This window comes from Octodon degus, unplaced genomic scaffold (genome assembly GCF_000260255.1).
Source record: "Octodon degus isolate 3935 unplaced genomic scaffold, OctDeg1.0 scaffold00122, whole genome shotgun sequence".
Lineage (NCBI taxonomy): Eukaryota > Metazoa > Chordata > Mammalia > Rodentia > Octodontidae > Octodon > Octodon degus.
The window spans coordinates 7,727,066-7,747,780 of record NW_004524698.1 but is presented as its reverse complement, the minus strand read 5'-3'; the positions used below and the strand labels follow the sequence as shown (position 1 = coordinate 7,747,780).

The window sequence follows — 20,715 nt, the reverse complement described above, 5'->3', positions numbered from 1 at the left end:
TTTTTTTTTTTTTTTGACACAGGGTCTTGCTCTGCAGTTCAGGATGGCCTTGAACTCATTATATTGCCTATGCTGGCTTCAGATTTGCAGAGATGCTCCTGCCTCAGCTTTCTGAGGACTATAGGCCTGCACTACCACACTCAGCCACCTCTAACTTTTTGGGTGATGAATTCTTGCACTCTTCTTGAAACTTTTCTTTTTTCGTTTTAGAAAGAGGGCTGGGGAGATAGCTCAGTGGACCAAGCGCCTGAGCTTAATCCCTGGCACCACAAAGACCTGAGTTTAATCCTTGGCAAGCACAAAGACCTGAGTTTAATCCCTGGCACCACATGCCACACCGGCCCTGCCCCTGAGTACACTGTGCCAGCCCCAAAACTGGGCATTGTGGTGCACCCCTGTAATACCAGCACTGGGGAGGCTGAGACAGGAGAATCAGTATGAGTCTGAATGACACAGAAAGGCCCTGTACCAAATAAATAAAGATTTAAAATAAAAATGAAAGCATAAAAGAAGATAAATTATTTTTTAAAAAAGAAAGAAAGGGCTTGAAGCCAGGCACTTGGACATAGGCCTGTAATCATAGAAACTGAGTCCAGCCTGGTCAATTTAGCAACTAACTGAGACCTTAAATCAAAATCTTTTCAAGACTTTTAAAAGGACTGTGAAGATCCTGGGTTCAAGACTTAATACAACCAAAAAGGGGGGGTGCGGGAAGAAAACAGCAGCTGTCTCTCCACAAACAATTCAAAGTAAAACTCCCAGTAAAAGGTATGACAAGGGTTATAACCATCACTGTGGTGACCCTTTGGAGGCCTGCTATAATGGGATGTTTTGCTTTATTTCATTTCAGGATATAAAATAAGTTCTTTCAAAAAGTGTTTTTATCTCCCACTGTTCAGGTCAGGGTGGGGAGGAAATGCCTCTCTACCTAGCCAGTACCCCACACACAGGGCTGGGAGCCCTGGGGGACCAGCAGCAGCCTGCGCCCCAATTCTCGCTTCACCAAGCGCCTGCTCCCTGGCAAAGCTCCGCCTGTCACTCAAACAGCACTGCCGAGTGGCAATGGGAATATTCTAGAAAGTCACTAGGGGCTAGGTGTCAACATGAAGCCATCTTCCACTGTGGCCTGCTTGCCTCATCAACCTCACTTCTTGGGCAAATCTTCTTCACCTCAATATGGGGCCCAGGGAGGAGCATTAATTAACATTGGAAGCCCAGACCCAGTACACAGCAGTCTATGCTTTTCCATGAGGCAATGGCCCAAGGCCCACATGCACAGGAACACACGGCACCACTCGGGAAGTGGCACCAGAGTGGGTCCCTAGAAACAGCCTTGCCCAGGGCTCGCCATAGCACTGGGCACACATGGGCACCCAGCTGGCCAGGCAGGGCCCCAGAGCTCCTAGCCCCTGCGCTAGCACAGCAGGGCTTCCCCAAGGCACCTCAGCAATGCAGGCTGGGGCAGAAGCACCATGGCCAGGGCACACACCATGCCTGAGGGACGTGATAACACTAAGCACCCTCTGACCGCACGGCCCTGCACACTGATGGCTGGGAACAGCGGGACAGCCATGAGGGTGGGAGGCACTGGCCGAGGACCACAGTCCTGACTTTGAGTGAGGAGAACAGCGTACCTTTAGCCAGTGGGGAGCCCTGGCTCCTCCCCACCCCTTCTCCCCATCACCGTCTCAGCCCCCAGCCTCAACCTCACCTTGCTTCTGCCGTGTCCCCACCCTGCTTCATTCTTCTGTCCACTGCCTGATCTGTCTTTCCACCTCATAAGCAGCCATCTAGCCTATCTCTAGCGTTCTAATCCCAGGCACAGCAAGGGTCCCTGTAGGGCTCCCCCCCCCCCATTGCCACCTTCACTTGAACTCTCCTGATCCCCACAGGAAACACAAGTCCCAGTATACACTGGTACTGAGTCACATCCCTTCAGGCAGAACTTCCACAGCCTGGCCAGTCTTTCAACTCCCAACTAATCACTTAGATGGGCCCTTTTACAGTGCACGTGCCTGTTATGTCCTTGGTCCCTAGGCCTCTCACTAGCAAACTCCTATTCATCCCTTAAAACCCAGTTGAAATATTCCACTACCTCCCACCTAAGGTACTATGTCCTTATTATATGTCAACTGCAACTTCTTGATTATTATCCCTGTTTCTATAGCAGCTCCTCTGGCTGGAGACTTTTTTTTAATCGGTCTCCAGTACCCACTTCCCTGTGAACACAGAGCAAATGTTTGCTGAGTGAAGCTCAAGGGCTAATGCTCGTCTCTAAGCGGCTCTCCAGCGCAGCCACCCGAGGTCTCCTCCAATGTGCCAGAACATCTCCATGGGGATTCTGCAAGCAGGTGGGCAGCCAGGCAGCCTGGGGTAGCTACCAGAGTCCTCTGGACAAAGGTACCTGGCTCTCGTGAAGGTTTCAAGACCACAGGGCTGGAAGGATGTCCAGGCAGCCTAAAGTCCCTGGCTGAGGCCCATGTGTCCCTAGGTATGCAGCCAGGCATGCTGGGAAGGGCACCAAGGATGCAGGGCCACAGCTCGGGCTGAGGCACTGAACGTCACTTCCCACTCAGCCCTGCAGGCCACACAAATCCTATCTGTCTATCATTAGCACTCCCCATGTTCTGGGCCCCGTAGCTCCCCATAAAGGACAACTGGGGGGCTGGGGTGTGGCTCAGAAGTAGAGCGCATGCCTTGCATGTACCACGACCTACAGGTCCCATCCAGGACAGCAAAGAAAAAAAAAAAGGAATCCTCAAAGGAGGTTTACAGAGCAACTCCTCAGATGGGGATTTATTGTTAACCAGAATGCCCCTAAAAGAGCACCCACATGAGCTGCCACGCTTCCACGCTAGAATTCCCTGGTCCTCTGCTCTCCCGAGGTGCCAGTGTCAACATGATGGAAACTTCTCCCCACGCGGAGGAGTCTGCAGCGGGCTGCAGGAGCGTCTCACTGAGCAGAAAGACAAGAGACAGATGCTGCCTCCCTCCTCCTCATTTTAGGAAGGGGAGCAGCTGCCCAAGGGTTACTGCAGGGTCCAACCAGTGTGGCCTCCCCAGAGGATGTTCAGGGCACTCCTGTTCCTGATGCTGATACACTGTGCTCACGCAGCACTGTCTGTGCAGCAGCCTCTCAGGCATCTACAAAGCCAGTGGGTGGCAAGGGGCTGACAAGTACGTCCTGCACTGGGACCACCAGCCCAGCTGCTCCAGGACTGCCCCCAGGCCCACAGCCAGGCTGGGCCGTAGTCACTGGGCCCCTGGGGTTTGTGGGGGCTGACACTAAACCACAGAACTGGGACACACTTACCCAGGGCAAAGAGGACGGAGGGAAGAGTGTAAGCTGCAGGATACACTCACATCAAGCTAGGGGAAAGGGCACACGGAGAAAGGTATGGAGACTCAGGGCTGAGTGCTGGCATGGTCAGGCACAGCTCTGGGAAGCTTGAGCCCAATGGGGTCGGAGGAATGGGGCAAGGTTGGAAACTTGGTAGGAGAGGGAAACAAGGCATCTTCCAGAACCATTCATGGCCCCACACCCCACTATGGGCACTCTCCCCTATTTCCTGATGGGCCCTGGGGAGAGCACTCTTGCTTGAAATCATTACGAGAGTTGGTAAAGCCTTCCACCAAGTGTTGCGCACTCTGTGAAGGGAGGCCTGATGCATTCTATGGGGGTCAAAGACCAAAGTGACCAGGACAACGGTTTCACTAATACTCGTTGCCAAGGTCAGCACATGCTTTATTTCTTGCAATCCTCAACCACCTTAGAAAAGTATTATTGTCCTTCAGTCCTATTCACACTGCAGACAAGAGAGTCAATGGCTTGAAGCAGCCTCAGACCCAACCAGCGAAGGCAGAGGCAGCTTTAGCCAAGCCAAGCATCCAGAGTCCTAGCAGAAGGCCCCACAAGATGTGGGGCTCTGAGCCCAGGAGAGGAGCTGGCCCTATCCCAGTGGATAAGAATACAAGTTTATCCTGAATACTCCCAGAGAAACAGGAAGTAAACAAGAAAAAAATATTATTTCCCTTCAGAACCTGGAAGCAGAGGTGAAGAAAGCAAGCTGAGGCACTCAGAACTTAACCAATGCTTAGGTATGGTGGCATGTGTCTGCAGTCCCAGCGCTCTACTGGGGCTAAGGCAGGAGAATTACACTGAGTTCAAAGCCAGCCAGGACTTCATAGCGAGTTCAAGGCCAGCCTGGACTACATAGCAAGACCCTATCTCAAGAAACAAATTAACCAACATAGCTGAACCAAGAATTAACTGACACTTACCCAGGTCTTTCAATTACAGTACAGCCAAACTGATCAAAACTGGAATATGGCCCCACTGTCTCTCCTCCACCCAGGTCCCCATGCCCCGGTCACCTTGCCTCTGGCAGGAAGAAAAAATCTATCTGGTAGCCTGGGTCACCTTGAGGACTTTCGTTGCCTAGAGAAAGGCCTGTTTAACAGGGAAAAATGACTAATGGCTCAGAGTAGAATCCAGGTGCAAAAGGGGAGCTTTCCAGGCTCCCCAGCCTCCACCAAGGACAAAAGAAGGTCCCTTCTTGATTGTCATAGGGACCCATTCCCAAGCACAGGCCTCTATCTTGAAACTGGATGTGTAGAACAAAATCTGTATCAGACCTGTGTCAGAGTGAGCAGGGCAGTGGAATCCTGTCACCTCTGCATACTTGTGGGTACTTCAACTGAGGGTAGCCCCTACCCCCGCCCCCAGCTTAACCTCATACAAACATTGGGAAGTCCTGGCTTTCTGTCACCCAGGAACTCTAAGAATGGGCGCCCCCTCCAGCTCATAGGCTGCAGAAAAGTGAAGGGATGACCAGAAGGAGCCACCTACCAGAGTCAGGAGGAAATGTCAGCTGAGCCCCGGGATGACTCAGGTCACCTGGGTCACTGATGAATGGGCTCAGCAACAGCTCTACAGCAACAGCCCCACGGGTGGGTGCAGATGAGGCTCATAGCAGTTTCACCTGACCAAGGGCCCTGGAGTCTCTTCAGAGCAATGTCCTCTTGTTAGGGAATGATTTGCAGCAGGTCAACAGCACCTGGGTACATTGTGACATTCAAACAAACAACAGGGGCCTGAGAGTCAAAGTCGCATCGATCCCATGCAATAGACTGACCATTGTTGCACTAACACGCGCATCAAAGGACAGGATGAAAAGAATGAGGGCTGCCCAAAGCGAGCAGAGGGTCCATGGGCAGGGCGCATTATCATGCCAACTATGCCTCTAGGGTCACAGCCCTCAGCCTTTCCTGGGCTGCACAGGTTCGGGCACTGCCCACTCAGGAGGCAACGTTTGTTCATCTGCAAACACGCTGCACAGCACTATGCCTGGGTCTCTGTCCTCTACATTTATGCCCTGGCAGGAGGAAAGATGTGTTGTATTAAGGCAATCCCTTTACTTTTTTCTTCTACACTGAGGGCTACCTGGTTCCAAGGAAGGACTCAGCTTTGGCAGCCACTGTCTAGGCCAAGGACAGGAGTTCCACCCAACCGGGGGGGGGGGGCAGGAGGGGGGAGGTGACCATGGGCAAGCTGTCCACAACCAACCTGAGCCCAGATTTCCTCCACTGAGACCACCCCGGACACATTCTGGACAGAGGTGTGAACAAGTGTGGGAATGCAGGGCATACTGGCGTCAAGGCTAGTCCATCCCTTTCCTCTGTTTAATTCATAGGCCTTAATTCACAGACAGAAACCTTACCTGTCTCACCTTCTTTCTGGAGGGCCCTCCTAGGAAGACACATGTCTTAGAGCAAGAGCCAGCGAGGAGGGGACACTAACCCAAGTTATGTCAGCACGATATTGCAATACAAGAGCAAGCGAGCCCTGGACATCAGGGACCACCTTAAAGCAGAAGTGGAGACTGCTAGAATGTCACAATGCCACAGCAACTCTAATGTACAGGTCTGCTGCACGCAGTTCCTGAGCAGAGTCATTGCTCAGAGGTGTTGCTAATCTTACGTGTCTTAATGGCTTCTCTCTCATTGCTGAGACAAAGTACCCAACACCTCGGTTAAAGGTGGAAAGGTTTGTTTAGCTCAGTTTGTACAGGTTTTAATCCATAATTAACTCGTTCCAAGGCAGGGTGGCCTGGCAGATAGGGTTTGCAGAGGAGAAATGGTTCATGGTAGGCAGAAGGTAGCAAAACAACAAGGCACCACCACGGTTCTCTCTAGCCTTCATATCTTATCCGAGCTACTCAGGCAGGCAGCACTCATGCCCCAGTCCTCGTGTTCTTGATCCTAGCTAGCATTGCACCATGAATCAGCTCCAGCACCACACACTCTAGATCCAGCCACCTCTGAAAAAGCCCCACCTATAACTGCATGAAGCTTTAGGGGGATATCTAAACACAAACCATAATAGCACATAAAGTAAAGCAGCCTTAACACCATCTTAAATTTTTAAAATAAATTTAAAAGTTGTAGGCCTACAAGGGTAGCTCAGTGGTAAGGTGCTCACCTAGCATGCGCAAGGCCCTAGATTCTAGCCTGAGCACTGCCAAAAAAAAATAAAATTTTAAAAACAAAAACCAAGTTGTCACAGCTGAGTCCAGTCCCTCAAATCCCTAACTCCTTGTAGGAAGGTGGAAGGCTTCATTCACTCATTCTTTACTCAAAAGGCATGCCGTGAGCCAGTCATGATAGCACACGTCTGTTATCCCAGCGCTCGGGAGGCTGAGGCAGGATTACCAGGAGTTGGAGGCCAGCCTGGGCTACACAGTGAAGTCCTGTCTCAAATAAACAAAGGTGTGTCCTGGCCAGATGCAACACAGTGCTGATGGTTTGTTTGTTCTCTCCTTTAGCAGGGGTGCCACCTGGTATGGGATCCATGGTGGGACCTGTCCCTCCCCCTTAGGGCCACTCTCACCCCCCTGCTGCGTTGTGAACTTCAGGCCTACCTCCATTCACACACCTTCTAGAGCCCAAGACAGAACCTGCTAAGCTGATGAGATAAGGCCTCACTGTGTAGTCCAGTAGTCCCGGCTGTCTTCAACTTACTATGTACTCCAGGCTGACCTTGAAATTGTGGTGATCCTTCTGCCTCAGCCTTCCAAGTGCTGGGATTACAGGTGTGCACCACCATGCCCGGCTACTGTGGACATTTATCTAACCGCACATTACATGGTGAGATCAGTAAGCCATCGAATTTCACTGGAAAGTTAGTCAGGTGCCAAGCTCTGGCACGAGACACTGATGGGAAGGGCAGAATGGTCATGAGAGAAGCACACCAACAGGCAGCATCCTGATCGGTTTCCTACTTAGAGAATGGCAATGACATGGCACCACTGTGGTCCTCATGGACAGTCAGGGATTATAGAAGCGGATGCCAAGATAGCACCTGGAACGGTAGGCAACACAGCGCAGTTGATGTCACCATCTGGTGGCTAGCTAGCTCCTCAGTGTTAGTCCACACGGCGACTCAGTGTGGTCTGCCCACCTCTCAGATTAAAAGCTAAGCTAATAAATGAAGCAAAACCAGAGAGTAAGCCGGGTGTACCTGTAGGAGGATACTGAGCGGTTTGGAGGTCAGCCTGGACAACAAACATACCAAGACCCTGTCCCCTAAAATCAATTTGGAAAATTAAAAACAAAATGGACAGTGTTAACAGGTGAAGCAGACAAAGCAGTCCTCCTCTCTTCGTAATAGATATAATAAATACACACAGAAAATCAGCAAGGGCAGAGCTGATTTCAGCCCTGGACCTGACAATCACAAAGCACCTGAGAAAAGCAGTTTGCACATCCTGCTCCTGGTGGAGCAGGACATCCCCCAACACAGCCTACATTCTCAGGCATAAGGCAATTTCACATTTAAAGGAATAGAAAACATACAAAGGATATCCCAAACCACAACAGAATCAAGTGAGAAGCCAGCAACAAAAAACGGTATTTGTCAAATATACACATGAGACCAACAGGAACGAACTTTCAAGGGAAATTTTCAAATATTTTCAATGAATGAAGACAAAAACTGCAGCACATCAAAAACTATAAACTGCAGGTAACACTTGGCTGAGAGGAAAAAAATCTCATATTAGCAAAGAAAAAGTCTCAAATCAGTAATATAAGCTGTTATGCTAAGGAATTAGGGAAAGAAGAAAGCAAGCAGAGGACAAAAGTAAAAGAGAGCCAGGTATGGTGACACCCGCCTATAATCTCAGCACTCAGGAGGCTGAGGCAGGGGGTTCCCTCAAGAATTCAAGGCCTACCTGAACTACACAGTCAGATCCTGTCTCAAAAATCCAAACAAATATATCACAAACAAACAAAAATGTACATGTCCTTAATTCACGTCTGTTCATGCAGCTCTTTGAGGCAATGGGCACAGAGCAATATATTTTTTTTTAATAAATCTTTTCTTATGCACAGAAGTCAGGTGGCTTTCTAAAGGTAGATCATTGGCCAGAGTTTTAGAATTATAAGAGCTGCTCCAGAGATTTCTTTTAGAAAAAAAGTTTCCACTGGCATCACATTTCAATGATGCAGCATGAATCGCAAAATCTGCATACTTCTGTGACATATTCGACCTACCCAACAAGCTTAATGTGTCAACTCAGAGGACAGTGACAACTGCATTCAAGTGAACAAAGAAAATGGCTGCATTCAAAGCCAAACTGAAATTATGGAGGTGAGAACATTGGGTTTTTTTTTTTTTTACAAAAATAGTTTATTAAAAACATCCCTATTGTTTTGAGGAGCTTTCACCGTTACCCTATCTTAAATTAAAAAAAAAAAAAAAAAAATAGAGAGGAAGCACTTCAAATTAGATTTGTAAACTTTTTAAAGTCAAAACTTGAAAAAGGTTACAGCAAAAAGGGGTAATATTTATTCAGATTTCAGTATTTTTTTGTTATTTTGTAGCTATTTTAAAATAGAAGGGAAGCAATCAAATTGCTTACAATGCCCCACCAACTACTGCGGGGCTGTGATATATAGCAGGAGCGAATGTAATACAGCGTCTGTACACCACAAGCACTACACTCCTGAACTGTCACTGTCACATTTGGACAAGTTCAGTCTCTAGCGAGGAGCCTCAGCCGCTGAGCCAGAATCCTTTTCGGGTTCAACAGATGAGGTAGCCTCCGCAGGTGACTCCTCGGGTTTCACCGCAGTGGCCTCTGCCTCCCCCCTAACAAGTTCTGAAACAGTTGTCTATGTTGCCCCCTCAGCTAAGGGGAGGTCCAGCGGCTTTGTTCCCAGGGCCCTGTCTGTCACCTCCGGCTTTTCCTTTCTTCGGCTTTCTTCTAGAGGACATATCAGATACTAAACTGATAAGAACAGATACCACACTTGATCTTAGCCAAAAGGCTGAGAAGCCATAGAACGTTGGGACTTTTGACATTTCCAATGTTAGCAGATGTAGAAGGCCAGACAGTGAGGAGAGAGACCTAATTGACCTTCTCTGCAAGCTTAAAGGAGGAAGGCGGCAAGTGAGCTCCTCTGGTGGCATGCAGCCACACTGGTGCACTGCAAGTTCCACGGAAAAGTCAACACAGCTGAGATCCAGTTGTTTACCTGAGCATGTACTATAGATAAAGGGAGACAGATGAATCTTGGCTATTGTAATTGTTTGCTCCCATGTCTGAGTAAATAAAGGTGCGGTGAGCCAAATGTTCTGGGTCCTTTGTCCACTAGAGGCAAGAGCCTGGCCCCTCTTTCTAAATTAATTATCTCAGATTAAAGCGCCTGTGTAGGAAGAGCACAGCGGCTGGGGTTTGATCCCCACGTGCTGGCCCCGCCCTTGGGGTGGGCTGAAATCAATTGAGACTGGGTGTGGTGGCGCAGGCCTGTAATCCCAGCACTTGGGAGGCTGTAAACAGAAGAATCACTATGAGTCTGATCTAGTAGTGAGACCCTGAACACCCTGTGGACCCTTCCAAAAAAAAAAAAAACAAGGTGGAATATCCTAAGCTTGTGAAAAAGCACCGAAAATCCTGCTTCCATTTCCAACAGCCTATTCTTGTGAGGCAGAGTTTTCTGCAGTGATGGCAACAAAAACAAGATTATGCAGTAGCCTGGACATATGCAAGACATTTAGGAGTTACTGTCCCCACCTCCTCCAGATGGGACCATCTAGTTGCAGGAAAATAAGCTCAGAGCTCCCACTGCTTCTGCATTGTGGTGAGGTTATAATCCTTTCATTATAATACCAATAAAGTACAAAATAAATGTACTGTGCTTGAATCACTTGAAACCACATCCCACCCCTGTCCATGGAAAAACTGTCTTCCACAACACTGATCTCTGATTACAAAAGCTTGGGGACTGCTGTTTTAAATCACGTCCTGAGGACTCACAATGCCTAGTACAATGTAAATGCTATGCAAATAATCATCCAACATTTTTTAGCAAATCAGGACAAGAAAGGGTCCGCACATGTTGAGTACAACTGTCTTTTTTCTTCTTCTTTTTTTTTTTTTTTTTTTTTTTTTGGCGGAACCGGATTGAACTCAGACCCTTGTGCTTGCCAGAGAAGCGTTTATCCTACTAGGCCATCTCCCCGGCCCAGATGTTGAGTACAGTTGCAATTTTTTTTTCAGTCTGTGGTTGGTGAACTACGCAGATACAGAAACTGGAGATACAAACAACTATATGTTGGTTAAAAAAAAAAAATTACATTTCTTTTTTATCTTCTCTTTTCTTTTACATTCTTTTTACATTCTGTGGCTACTAAAAGGTTTTATTTTTCCTTTTATTTCCCACTATGCTGAAGATGGAACTCAGGGCCTCATACATGCTAGGTAAGTACTATAGTACTAGCTAAACCCATAGCCCAGAATTTTATATTATAGATGGGACACATAATATTGCCATAGGACAGCACCAGGAATCTGCAGCTCAGATACCCACAGGGTAAAGGAAAATCTTAAAACATTCTAAGGCTGAAGAATGATACATCTTAAATGCAAAGATTTTGACTCAAGAAGGAGAGCTACCACACAAGGAAATATATGAAGCTCTATGTTGACGTTATTGTTAAAGAAAAATCCCTTGGAAACAGGAAACTGAAATGTACCAACAGAGCAGTAGTAGAAAAAAGATTGTTAGTTAGCAAGGGTCATCCTGACCCGTCCTTGAAATGCTCCAATTTTTGTCAGCTGTACGGTCCAGGCAGGTCAGGAGGGGGAGGAGAAATGGCAGGAACACCCCACCCATGACCAGGAAACCCTCCCACCCACACGCTGTACATCTCACCCCTTGGTTCAGACCGATAGCACAGGCTTAGCTCCCATTACCTTTGGGCAGGCCAGCGACCCCCGTCATTACTGGAGGTCTGTGTTGCGGCACTGCCCTGAGGTTCCACAGCTTCCTCCTCACAAGTTCGTGGCACACCACCCTCCACAAAGCACCCACGTCTAAGCCAAGGCCCTTTCCACCTTCGATGTACTGGAGTAGAAAACAAGAATCATTGTCTTAACCTTGTGGGTCTACAGATTCTAACTACTATCAGTGGTGGAAGGTTCCAAGGATTCCACTGGATAGAACATCCTCCTGGGAGAGGGCCGCAGTGTGCCTCCAGGGGCGTCTGGCGATAACCTGTCTCGTGGTGGGTGGTCACAGCAAGCATAGGCACTGCATACACGTGATCTGCCATCTAACTGAACAGATGCTATGCTTCAATGAAAAGTTTACGAAAATAAGAAAACCAGCCTACTCCGCTTTCTGCTACCCACCCACCATCACTAATTGTTCTACATGCCCTGATGCCCTCAAGGCCTGCCCACCTGCTTCTTTCAACCAGGAAATCTTCCCACATTGTTGTATCTCAGGAACTTCCCTGTCAAACCCTCCCACCCGATACTCCACATATGCAGTACTAGGATTAAACCCAGGGTTTCACACTAAGCTTCACACTCAGCCCTATTCACTTACTTAGAGATAGACTCTCATTAATTCTCAGTCAGGGCTCCAACTTGCCATCCTCCTTCCTCAGCCTCCCTAAACTGGGATTATAGGGCTGACTCCAGGGAGCTCCCTGTTTCCAGCCCAAAACTGTCATAATAATGTCAGCTCAGCAGGCCCTTAATTGTCCAGCATAAAGCCCCTAACAAAAAAAAATGGCTATATCTGTAAGGGACTCAGGTCAACAATTTATGACATTACCAGTCAAGCGGAAGACTCATACTATTATGGACTACTGGACTCTTTTAAAATATTTTGCTGAGTTAACACACCTATAAGGGCTGGACAGATGGCTCAGTAGAATAAGCGCCTCCCTGGCAAGTGCAAGTGTCTGAGTTCAATACTAGGTTCCACAAAAAAAAAGAAACCTATAATATTCAAATGATGGAACTAAACAAAAAAGGGGATACAGATGAATGTCCACTTTGTATCTGTGTATTCAAAATGGTTAGGATAGATATATAGTTACATTCTCTTAATGAATAGAGGGATTTGTTCTAATAGTGCTTATAAATAGGATAACATGTCTGCATCTTGTACAGCAAATAACTACTAGGAAGACAGCATACAATGTGTTAATTATTGGAACTGTCCTACCAATTTGATTTGAAACTGTCTCATTGCTATTTGTTTATCAATAGAATTATGGGGGAAAGATGGGCTATATCGAGGGCCAAGGAAATGGCTCAGAAGAATAATTGCTTCCTTGGCAAGTGCAAGGACCTGAGTTCAATCCCCAGCTGGGGGGAGGGGCCTATATCCATAAATAAATGAATCCACACACCCATGAGTAAAGAATAGAACAAATGAACTGCATTAGAGGTTACTTGTAGCAGTGATACTGCAAAACTGACAGCCAGGTGAGGTGGTTCATGGGTATAATCCCAGCACAAGGGGGAGGAGGAGGGGGAGGGAGAGGGAGAGTCTTCATCCCTAAGAATCTAAGAAATAACCTTGATAGATGGGAGAAGGGAGAATGTAGGAATTGGGAGCCCACGGAGATGCTGAGAAATGTACATTTTCCAGCCCATGACTCTGCTGTTGGTCAAGCCATGTTCCCAGATACCAGACTCATCCTGCCATCCCAGCCCAACACTATTCAGTTTCTGACCTGGAGGAAGGAGTTGGCTGAGTTGGCTGACAGCCTCCTGAAGGTAGGAGTACAGCAGCCAGGGATCTGCCCTGCCTGAAGAGATACGATGGGAGCATGGCACCTGCCGGTTCCCACATATGCACAGGCTCTCAGGGTCCATACAGCATGCTCCTCCTTCACACCTGCACACACCCAGTCACACACTCTCATACTCCTAGGTATGCACTCTCACAGCAACGCTGACCATACGATCCTAGAAACTCAACAGTGCCAAAATCTCACGTGCAAAATGCCAGATGCACAGAATCCCAGAGACTCAAATGCAAAATCCCAGATTCACACAATCTCAGATTAACACAATCTCAGAGACAATGTGACTCACGTCTCCCCAGACACACACAATTCTCCACTCATCTCAGAGACACATGTACACACACAGCCCCCAAAAGTGCCCACCCTCTGACACGCCCAGTCTAGGGTTTATACACTCAAACACTCGCGCGCACATACGCGCACACCATCTGCAGCCTAGCATAGGTCGTCCCGCCCAGTTGTCTGGTAACAAGGTGGCCCCGCCCACTAGGCGTTGGCGGCACTCTTCCGCACCCCTCTCAGAGGTCCCGCGTCGCTCAGGATGATCGGTACCTTTCTATAGTTGATATTGCCCAGTCCTCCACAGCAGTCGGGCTCAGATGCACTGTTACTCATGCTTGGCTCCCAGCCCGCAGTTCTTTCACACTGGGGGCCACCGCAGGAGGGACCAAGCGGGGAGCCTCGCACAGCCACTCACCCCTGGAATCGGCCCCATCACGCTGGGAAAGCGCTGCCACCCGGGGAGCTTTGCCGGTTGCCCCGATTCCTTGGGCCTTCTGGGAAATGTAGTTCCAGCTCCCATCTTGACTGACTTCTCGGTGATACGAGAACTACAAGCCCCAGGCTCAGTTGTGGTCCACTGCCTATTGTTCTCTATGTGAGCTGGTCCTGGTGGTGCTCGCCTATAGTCCCAGTGCCTTGAGAGATTGAGGCAGGACGATTACCACAAATTCGAAGCCAGTCTGGACTACGTAGTGAGTTAAACCCCAGCTTAAACTACATAGGTCTTGCTTTATCTTGGTCTTAACCATCCAGCAGAAAAGTATAAAAACGAAGTATGAGAAGTAAAGCCATGTTGGTATGTTGAGCTGTAGGGGACTCAGGTCAACAACTTCTGACATTGCCAATCAAGCAGAAGACCCAATACTATTATGGACTGCTGGACTACTTTGGAATATTTTGCTGAGTTCACACACCTATAATATTTAAATGACAAAACTAAACAAAAAAAGGGGATACAGATGAATGACCGTTTTGTATCTGTGTATTCAAAATGGTTAGGATACATATATAGCTACAATCTCTTAATTCAATGAATAGAGGGATTTGTTCTAATAGTGTTTGTAAATAGGATATCATGTCTGTATCTTGTACAATAACCACTAGGAAGACAGTATGCAATGTGTTAATTATTGAAACTGACCTACCAATTTGATTTGAAACTGTCTCATTGCTATTTGTTTCTCAATAAAATTATGGGAAAAAAAAATAAAAATTTTTTTAAAAATAAATAAACTGCATAGTGAGACCCTGTCTCAAAAATTTTTTTTCTTATTAACGTAGCTGATCACCCACCTATTTTAGGCCCTTCCCCAAACTTGGCACATATTCATTCATAAGCTAACTATTTAAGCTGTCCTTGCATAACCATGCCTGTCTCCAGTCTTAGAGAACTGCTTTTGTAGCCAGATATGAGATACATGGTGAAATAGAGATTCCAAGATTTTTTTTTTTTTCTTTTTGGCAGAACCGGGGATTAAACTCAGGCCCTTGCGCTTGCCAGGGAAGCACTTATTCTACTGAGCCATCTCCCCGGCCCTGAGATTCCAAGATTTTCTCAGTTCTCCAGCCAGCAGGGAACCAGGCAAGACGTCTTCCTGATTCCACTTGATCCAAGATCAAGCACTTTGGCCCACAGAACATCCGCTGAACAACCACTGTGCGCTCAGCTCTGTGTTGACTGCTTTAGAAATGGTCACAGCCTTCCAGCATGGCTTAGGTGGGGCAGGCACTCTGGAACTGCCCCATGGGGTAAACAAAGCTTTTGTAAATAAGGAGGGGGAAGGGGATGGGAGAATGGGGGAGGGAGAAATTAAGATATATCATGTACACTCCCTATGAGGAATATGAACATTATGCATAAAGTACACCAATAGGGGCTGGGGAGATGGCTCAGTGGAATAAGTGCTTCCCTGGCAAGTGCAAGGGCCTGAGTTCAATCCCCGATTCCATCAAAAAAAAAAAAAAAAAAAGTACACAAATAAATTAGAGACTTTGGGGGGCCTGCCCCATAGCTCAGTTCTTTAAGTGGCTGCTTCAACAAAGCAGCCAGGCTCAGGTTGCTGTGGTTCGATCCCCACAACTCAAGCCAGCCAAACCTGCCCTGAAGGCATTTGGAGCAAAAAAAAAAAAATCCTTCTACCTTTTGGGTCGGGGAGATGGCTCAGTGGAATAAGCGCTTCCCTGGCAAGCGCAAGGATCTGAGTTCAATCCCCGGTTCCACAAAAAAAAAAAAAATTAGAGACTTTGTAAAAAGAAAAAACACTGTCCACCCATAGTGCTGGGTACACAGGGCTCAAGGGCTGGTTCTCTAAATGACCAGTTGTGAACATCAGGAACTGTGCCCTGCTGAGGATCTCAAGCAGGCCTGCTGGGCTGCAAGCCATTTCTGGGGAGCTTCTAGCAGCAAGGCTTCTGACAGACATCTCCCTCACCCCTCTCACATGTCTACTGAAGCCCCAGCCTCCTGACCCACCTGGAAATTATTGTTTGTTTGAAGCCATAAAAAAGAATTTCTGTGTCTTTGCCTTATCTGGGAATAAAGGAAGGTAACCATTGAGATGTCACTTCAGGACTTAGGCAATCCATGTCACTCCACCCCCAGCACTCTCCCTCAGTAAAAGCAAACACCTTGCTTGGAAGCCAGACTTGCAGCTTAAAATGTGGTTGGAGTTATTCAGATCAAAAACCTCATGTAGGGGCCAAGGAAATGGCTCAGTAGAATAAGCACTTCCCTGGCAAGTGCAAGGGCCTAAGTTCAATCCCCGGTTCTGAAAAAAAAAAAAAAAAAAAAACTGATATAAATGCTTTCAGGCAGAAGTCCTTGCCTGGGCCTTTTGGATTTTTTTTCCCCACAAGATAGGGTCTCACCATACAGTATTTTAGGCTGGTCTTGAACTCACTGTGTAGCCCAAGCTGGCACACACTTGCAGCAATTCTCCTGCTTCAGTCTCCTGAGTGCTGAAATTACAGGCATGGCCACCACTCCCAGCTGAGTCCTCTGAAGGGCTTCAGAGAAATCAGGTCAGGCTCCCTCACTGGACTATTTCTGGCCTAGCCCCCCTGGCAAATGGAAAAACCACATCTGTTTACATACCCCAAGTAATGGGAGGCTTTCAACCTCAGAAGTGGCCTTCTCTGCTCTTAAGACTGGAATTTCTTTTGGATTTTTTTGAGTCAGGGTTTTAAAAGTTCAAGCTAACCTTGACCTCACTATATAACTCAGACTATCTTGGTCAGCCTCGCTGGGATTACAGCTGTGCATCACCACACCCAGCTCTTGGACGGGGATCATATTTATCCCTGAAGCCCACTTACATAGTCCCCTTTCCTGAAGCTTTAACAAACAGCTCTCCTTTCTTCCTTTGGGGTTATCTCTCTGTCCCTCAATAGCTCTTCAGAAAAAAAAACCATTTCTCAGGGAACAACCCTGATGTCTCCTTTCCCACTAGTGGTTTGCCTCACTGCCATGCTGCCCCTGGGCACTGAGTCTAGCTGCCAGTACTCTCAGTAGGCACCAAAATGGGCTTTTATTGCTATCGTCAATATTTGCTGATCGGGTGATTTGAAAGTAAAATGTAGTGTTCCATAGTCAGAATCTATCCTCCATCCATAAAATAGGCATCCTAATGTCTCCCAGGTGTAGCTGCCCAGGAGCCAGCAGGCAGAGTCATCAGGAGATAGGATGGGATCAGGGCAGGACAGAGGTGAGTCCCCTCCCAGTTCTCTGCTTCCATAGGCTTAGAAAGAAGCCCACTGTTCAGTGACTTCCTTCATGCTGACAGCAGGATAAGAAATGGGGCCACTTAAGTCCCATTTTCCACTGTGCCAGCCAGCCCAGGGAACCCACAGGGCTCCCCTCAGCATCACATGTGCAAGCCCCTGCTTCCTGCTGGCCTCTGTGCAGCTCCTGGAACAGCCAGGCACACGCTCACCACAGGGCAGTGGCAGGTGCTCTCCCTTCTGCCTGGGATGCTCTTCCCTACGTGCTCTCCGTGCTCTTTCCTTCAGCTCCTTGGCATTCTGCTTGCTTGGTGTCACCTTTTACCCCGTTGAACTTGCTGACGCCCCCCACCCACCCTCCACCCCCATTCCCAACTTTATTTTTCTAGACAACTGTCATTGCCATCTAGCAAATCTATGTGCAGGAGTTTTATCTATGTGGTGTCCTGGCCATGTGGGTCAGTGCCTCAATGAACAAGAGTTGGATGACTTTGAGCAAGTCATTTTACTGGGCCTCAGTGACCTGACCTGTGGAATGGGAAGCAGAATGGAATCTGCCATCCAAATAAAAGATCAGGCTTGCTTTTTTTTTAGTCAAGAGTCTCACTGTGTAGCCCAGGCTGACCTTAAACTTGCAGCAGTACTCCTACTTCAGCTCTCCAAGTGCTGGGATTACAGGCGTGTACCACCATACTTGGCTCAAACCCACTTCTTGCAGTTAAAGGCCTGGCCCACCACTTCCTGGCTATATGATCTGGGGAAAATGACTCACCCTCTCTGACTCTCAGAGTAGAAGAGAAAATCCTAGCCATGAAACAATAGCTAATTGGTTTGAGGCTCCCTTTGCTGGCTCCCTCCTGAGCTCCCCACTTCTAGGTTGTCTGTTTTCTTCAAACCTCAGAGCGGTGCGGTGTTACTCTTCTGGCCTCCTAGAGAAGGAAGGGACTCGCCCAGCCTCACAGTGGAGGGAGTGCAGGGCTGAGACACCGAGATTCAGTCCTGCCTTCCCGGGACTGCATGTGACCTGTGAGAGGCCCAGCCCTCTTTCAGTGCTCAGAACCTACCTTGTTTCTACCCCTTCTCTGCTTCCTTTCATTGCATCACCCTCAAGATTAAATTACAGCCCCATCCCTGAGAAAACTGACCAGTTCTCTGATGATGGAGGCAAAACATGATTCCTTGCCACACTCTGCTTTTTCAGAGGCTTTTGCTCGCTGAGCCAGCCTCCTTCCAGCCATACAAGCCTCTGCTCTATTCCTTCCACGCACAAGTTCTTTGTACCTCCGGTTGTCCCTGCCAGAGACTCCCTTCTCCTCTCTTTTCATCTGCTCTGCTAACCAGAGTCCTTGGCAGACACCTATTTGGAACTCATTCAATAGTTCTTGAACAAATGAATGAGTGAGCTCAAAGTTGAATTTAGTTCAGTGAAATTGTCCTTCATAAATAATCATAGTATCAGTCATGCTGACACTTACCTGTTGTCTCAGTTACTCTTCTCTTGTTGGGACAAATACCTGACACCCAAAATGAAGGAAGTAAAGGTTTATTCAGCTCACAGTTACTCGAGGTTTCAGTCCGTACTCAGCTGGCTCCAGGGAAGAGTGGCACAGGGCAGAGAGCATCAATCAGTTCATGGAGGAGCCAAGGGAGGAACAACAAAGGCAACGGAGGAAGTCTGTATCTCTGTCTCTCTTATGTTACATTCAGGCTATCCACCCCAGGCTGGGGGAAGTACTCACACCCATAATCCCAGCTGTTCTAAAACCCATAATCCCAGTGGCTCAAGAGTTAATCTCAAATGCTAGAAGTCCCCGCCCCATGACTCCATGAGGCTTTGGGGGGACAATTGCATTCAGGCTCTCTACCCCAGGCTGGGGGAAGTACTTGCACCCATAGTCCCAGCTGTACTAAGACCCATAATTCCAGTGGATCATGAGTTAATCTCAAACTCTAGAAGTCCCCACCCCATGACTGCATGAGACTTTGGGGGGACAACTAGACACAAACAATAACATCTGTAATCCCAGTACTCTTGGAGGCCCAGTACCACCTTGGCAATGTAGCAAGACTCTATATCAAAATTTAAAAAGGGTGGGGATGTAGCTATGTGATAGAGCACCCCTGGGTTCAATCCCCTAATACCAAAAAAGAGCAGGCGAGGGGGCTAGGGGTTTGATCCCCGGGTCTGCTGTGCCAGCCTTGCCCCCAGGGCACGCTGAGATGTGAATTGAGACTGGGCATGGTGGTGCACGCCTGTGATCCTAGCTTTTGGGAAGCTGTAAACAGGCAGATTACTATGAGTCCCATCTAGTAGTGAGACCCTGAACACCCTGTAGACCCCTCCCTAAAAAAAATACAAAAGAAAAAAATCCCAACCATGGTGGCAAATGCCTATAATCCCAGACCTTGGGAGGCTGAGCCAGGAGGATTCCCACAAATTTGAGGCCAGCCTGGATTACATAGTAAGTTTAAGATCAGCCTAGACTACACAGTGAGAACTTGTCTCAAAAATAAAAAATAAAAAAACCTTATATGCCTGTGGGTCTGTCAGTAAGTCCAAACAAACACATATTTGTCACAAGACAGTTATTTTGTGACCTTTTAATATTTTATTTCTGGTAACTGAGAAGACATAGAAAAAGCCAATAATTTTGGAGGCAACTTGAAAACATTGCTGACACCTACAAGCTCCCTCCCACAACCACAGAGTGTACCTTGTTTCACATCCACGTGGATCATTTGCTAGAGCAGACCCTGTACCAGGGCACACAGCTGATCCGGACAGATTGCCAAGGGCCGAAATCACATGGTTTACTCTCTTAGACTGGAGTTAAGCTAGAAAACAAGAAGGCAATTATAATCACTTCAGCTTTTCTTCTGGTTCCAGGTGCCTGGCAGCTGCGGTTTACAGTGCCATTATGGCCAAGTCCAAGAACCACACCACACAACCAGTCCCAAAAATGACATAGAAATGGCATCAAGAAACCTCAGTCACAAAGATAGGAATCTCTGAAGTAGGTAGATCCCAAGTTCCTTAGGGACATGCGTTTTGCCAAGAAGCATAAGAAGAGCTTCAAGAAGATGCAAGCAAACAATGCCAAGGCCATGAGTGCATGCGCTGAGGCTATCGAGGCCCTCATCAAGTCCAAGGAGGTCAAGCCCAAGATCATTCCAATCTGAGTAAACCGCAGGTTCACTCAACTTGCCTATATTGCCCACCCCAAGCTTGGTAAGCATATCCATGCACACATTGCCAAGGGTCGCAGGCCTTGCCGGCCAAAGGCCCAGGCTCCAGCCAATGCCCAGGCTCCAGCAGCCCAGGCCCACAAAGGTGCTCAGGCCCTGTGAAGGCTCCACAGTAAAAGCTTCTTATCTACTGATATAAAAGCAGAAGGACTAGTATGACTCCTGGGGTGCCATCTGTGGGGTGCTAGTGTCCTCCTGTGCTCTTTGTACAAATAATTTTTTTTTTTTTTTTTTTTTTTTTTTTGGTGGAACCAGGGATTGAACTCAGGCCCTTGCGCTTGCCAGGAAAGCGCTTATTCCACTGAGCCATCTCCCCGGCCCCTGCTCTTTGTACAATAAACCTGAGGCAGGATTAA

At 47.8% G+C, this 20,715-nt stretch overlaps 1 protein-coding gene and 1 pseudogene across 2 annotated transcripts in view; both read right to left on the bottom strand.

The window, feature by feature from the left end:
- Pemt (phosphatidylethanolamine N-methyltransferase) overlaps nucleotides 1–13,816 on the bottom strand; it is an 82,144-nt gene extending 68,328 nt beyond the window's left edge. The window contains exon 1 of one of the 2 annotated variants that reach the window (XM_023700116.1): nucleotides 13,664–13,816. In XM_023700116.1, the coding sequence (XP_023555884.1) occupies nucleotides 13,664–13,726 (63 nt within the window). In that variant the 5' untranslated portion in view covers nucleotides 13,727–13,816. Of the gene's footprint in view, nucleotides 1–4,849; nucleotides 5,021–13,663 lie in introns of those variants that run through there. The other variant, XM_004640336.2, reaches the window with a different exon arrangement.
- LOC111812374 lies at nucleotides 9,197–9,342 on the bottom strand (annotated as a pseudogene).
- Nucleotides 13,817–20,715: the final 6,899 nt, after the last annotated feature.